This window comes from Gloeophyllum trabeum (genome assembly GCF_000344685.1).
Source record: "Gloeophyllum trabeum ATCC 11539 unplaced genomic scaffold GLOTRscaffold_00010, whole genome shotgun sequence".
Lineage (NCBI taxonomy): Eukaryota > Fungi > Basidiomycota > Agaricomycetes > Gloeophyllales > Gloeophyllaceae > Gloeophyllum > Gloeophyllum trabeum.
Genome location: NW_006920419.1, coordinates 8,916 through 12,357, shown reverse-complemented (window position 1 = coordinate 12,357; position 3,442 = coordinate 8,916). Strand labels below are relative to the sequence as shown.

The following is a 3,442-nucleotide window of genomic DNA, read 5'->3' as shown; positions in this document are numbered from 1 at the left end:
GGTGCCCGAAGAGAACTTCATCTCAGAGAATTTCCATCGAGATATTGAGAAAGTGCCTGACTTCCTTAATCGCATTGCGAGGCAGCGTCGTTCACAATGCCATAGTGAATTGCTAAGAGTTCTGCTACAAGGCATGGCAGACAGGAAGGTCGGAATATATTCCATGTATCATGACATTACAGTGCACACCTACGGCCTCGCGGACGCGAGGACGGTACGCTTGGCGCATATGTGAGTGTATATGTTCCGCACATTTGACTTGCTGATCCGAGCTTCAGGTTCACTCACCTCCTTGACTCGGATAAGACTGGGCTACGGCCCAAAGAGGAGGTTGTGAAGGCCGATCGCAGGCAATTCGGCGCAGCTGTCCCTGACTGTATGAAGAAGGATGTCGATCCCGACATGGAACAGTTCGGCCAGAAAATAAGGCTGCGGAGACGCAAGGAGCTCGGATCTTGCATACTTTGCCAACTGATGGACGCTGGCAAAGAGGAGAAGGAGCAACTCCTTATCAAGTACAATCAGCACAAAGACAAGCTGAGTGAACGCGATGAGGACGTCATCGGGCCATGGGACGATGCCAACCGACGTGCAGCATCCAACGCACCAGGAGCGGAGGTCTTAAAGTCGGATATGGCCATCGTGCGGGCGCATGTTGACCGCGCACTCGAAGCTTGGAGAAAGGTTTCTTGGAATGACTTCGCAAAATCGCCCACTAAAAGCCTCGGGAAACGGTCCAAGGGCGGAGGCACCACCAAGAAGTCCCGGCAGGAGACCGTGGATGAGATTGCGGCTCAATTCCATGAGGCTCCTGCGGGGATTTCGATAGTGACGAGTGCGAACGAAGTAAGGCGGTGGAAAGTCGGTTATGCTATGAAACAGAATCCGAAGTTCGCCTTTGCTGTTGCTTTCTGGGACGTCTGTGGCATCAAGGCCGAGACTAAAGGACGATCAACTGCTACAGCTGCCATAGCAAGCCTCAGCAACATTCCACCTTCTGTACTCAAAGTTCTCCAGCCCGCAGAGGACCCTTGAAGACAAAGCATTATCTCCCCGATGGAGTGGCGTCGCCACCGAGAGCTCGTCTTTGACTCAGCCCTTTGGATCTCCAGTCTTCATCCTCCCCCACCCGTCATCTCCATCAGCTGTATGAATGTAACCCTCTAGATTCCACGTCGGCTCTCCTCTCTTCAAGTCGATATCAGCTTTTTCTTCACTGTCTCGTACTTTCGCCCATTCAAGTTGGTCTCCGCGCTTGCCTCTCTCGTGACATCCATTAGCTTTCCGGATCTATCCGGTTCGTTTCGACGTCGACTCTATTCCGTTCTGCTTGGATATTGCGTCTATTCATTCTTGCCTCAGTACTTTTTTATCATTGGTCTTCATTCCTGCCACTCCCGCGACATCGATCGGCTCTCCCGCTTGGTTTCCACGTCTATTTTGCTTTGCTGTGCTTGGGTACGTTGGTGTTGTCTGCGCTGTCATGAATTTGTATCGGCTGTCTATCTCTCTTTTGACAATGAACGAGTGATTCGGGACTCTACTCGTTGACTGGTTCAGGTGTCTACCCTTATCCGTCCTCAGATCTCTTTCAGGGGACACTTATTAAATGCTAAGTTAGACCCTTCTCCTGTTCGGCACGATGCCCATCTCGAGATAGTCCACTCTGACGGGCTCCACGACCATCAGGGCGAAGTTGCTGAACGCCTTCTCCCATAACGCCCGCTACTCCTCGTTCTTAGCCTGGTCCCACTTCGGTACCTTCTCCACCCACTTCTTCGACTCTTCGTACCCGCCCTCGAGCACGCTGCCTGGAGGAGGGCGCAGCCAGGATGCCTTCATGTGCCCGGACATAGACTCGTACATCTCCTTCCATTTGGCTTCCCAGTCGACTTTGTCTTCCTCCACGAGTGCCTTCATCCTGGGCAACGTTTTCCAGTCGAATCTCGCGTAGAAAGGGTGGGAAGGGGAATGGATTACGTAGGTCCTGGAGGTTATGCGGAATTGCTCAGATGTCTTGTCAATCCACCAGCACATCTCCGAGGACGACGAGGGATTAGTCGGATTGGAGATGAGTTCGGAAACCTTCGGCGTCCGGATGTCGGTGGAAGATATCAATAGCGGGTAATTGGGGTGTGATTGGGGGGTAAAGGTGGTCCTGTATATTTGTGAACGCGCGTGGGGTACGTTCTGTGCGTCGAACGTAGCAAGTTGGAATACTTACAACACAAGGCAAGTACGTGTAGCCGAGCTTTAGCTCGACTGATGTAACGTACCGCTGACTTTGTCATGCTTGTTCAGAGTCTTGTGCAAGGCGCGCAACCAAAGGGGGGATGCCATGGTACGTAGTTCAGTTGATACTGGGTAAGTAAAGCGGATAATCCAGCCCTCGTATGTATATCCTGTTGTCGGTTGAGCATACGATCAAGGCTGAAGTCAGAAGCGCTAATAACCAGCGGCTGCGGTCAGCCACAGGTCCGACGCGACGTGTCGAAAGGTCCAGCCCTGGACCCTTTGCAGCAGATCTTAGACTGGTCTCCGGGACTTGTCGGACCATTGACAGTGTGGTTGGTCCAGGCTTCACCTGTCCTCGTTGTGTCCTCGCGCGGTAGGCCTCAGGCCTCAGGCCTCAGGCCCTATCAGTGCTACTGAGGTTGTAGGCAGTGTACGAAGTCGTGAATCTCGGATGGTGTTCGTCCAGCTGCTGCTGATTTCTTGCCACGAGAGTCCTTGAGCTACCTTTCGCAGGTGAGTTGTAGAACTTCATTTTTCATCCGAGTTGTCCAAGGGAGAATTTTGCGTCCATCTACGCATACATAATATCGACTGTAACATCTGCTGTAACCTGTATGCAAGGACTGAGAGCGACGCACCCGCTTTCTATTCAGAAAGGACAGGAGGTACGTAGTAATGCGTCGTATATGAGACACTTTCATCCTCGAACCAGAGAAAAGTCTACAGTATCTCATGGTACGACAAGGTTCTCACCTCAACCCATATGTCCTCGGCCTGGTTCGTAGAAATCCTCCGACGCTGTGGTGCCATCCCCAGCTCAATTTAATCTACTTTGATGACCTCGAAGACTATCAGAGCGATATTTTTAAATGCTTGCTTCCACTTGATTCTCCACTCGTCATCCTGTATCTCCTGCCACCTTGGTAATGTCTCCTCCTATTTTTTACACTGTTCGTAACCCCCTTCCAAGGCGATCCCAGGGGTGGGACGGAGAAGATGCGCACAGTGTTCCGGAGAACTCGAATCATACTACTCCCTCCGCAAAGCTTCCCAGTCCATCTTGTCTTCTTCCTTGAATGCTCTCAAATAGGGTGAGGCTTTCCAGTCGAATTGGGCGTAGAGAGCGTGCGTGGGCGCCGGGATCACGTATGTCCTCGCAGTGATGCGGAGTTGCTCGCGCGTTTCTCTGACATAGAAGCATATCTCC

General features: G+C 51.9%; 2 protein-coding genes across 2 annotated transcripts; one reads left to right on the top strand and one right to left on the bottom strand.

The window, feature by feature from the left end:
- Positions 1-133: 133 nt before the first annotated feature.
- GLOTRDRAFT_130742 (uncharacterized protein) lies at positions 134-1,035 on the top strand (the record flags this gene model as incomplete). Its single annotated transcript, XM_007869559.1, has 2 exons — positions 134-231; positions 279-1,035. 2 exons carry the CDS (start codon positions 134-136, stop codon positions 1,033-1,035), a joined length of 855 nt encoding a protein of 284 aa, XP_007867750.1.
- A 582-nt stretch (positions 1,036-1,617) lies between these two features.
- GLOTRDRAFT_116906 (uncharacterized protein) lies at positions 1,618-2,340 on the bottom strand (the record flags this gene model as incomplete). Its single annotated transcript, XM_007869558.1, has 3 exons — positions 1,618-1,725; positions 1,762-2,219; positions 2,277-2,340. The coding sequence occupies 3 exons, from the start codon at positions 2,338-2,340 to the stop codon at positions 1,618-1,620; spliced, it is 630 nt and encodes a 209-aa protein (XP_007867749.1).
- Between the last annotated feature and the right edge of the window lie 1,102 nt (positions 2,341-3,442).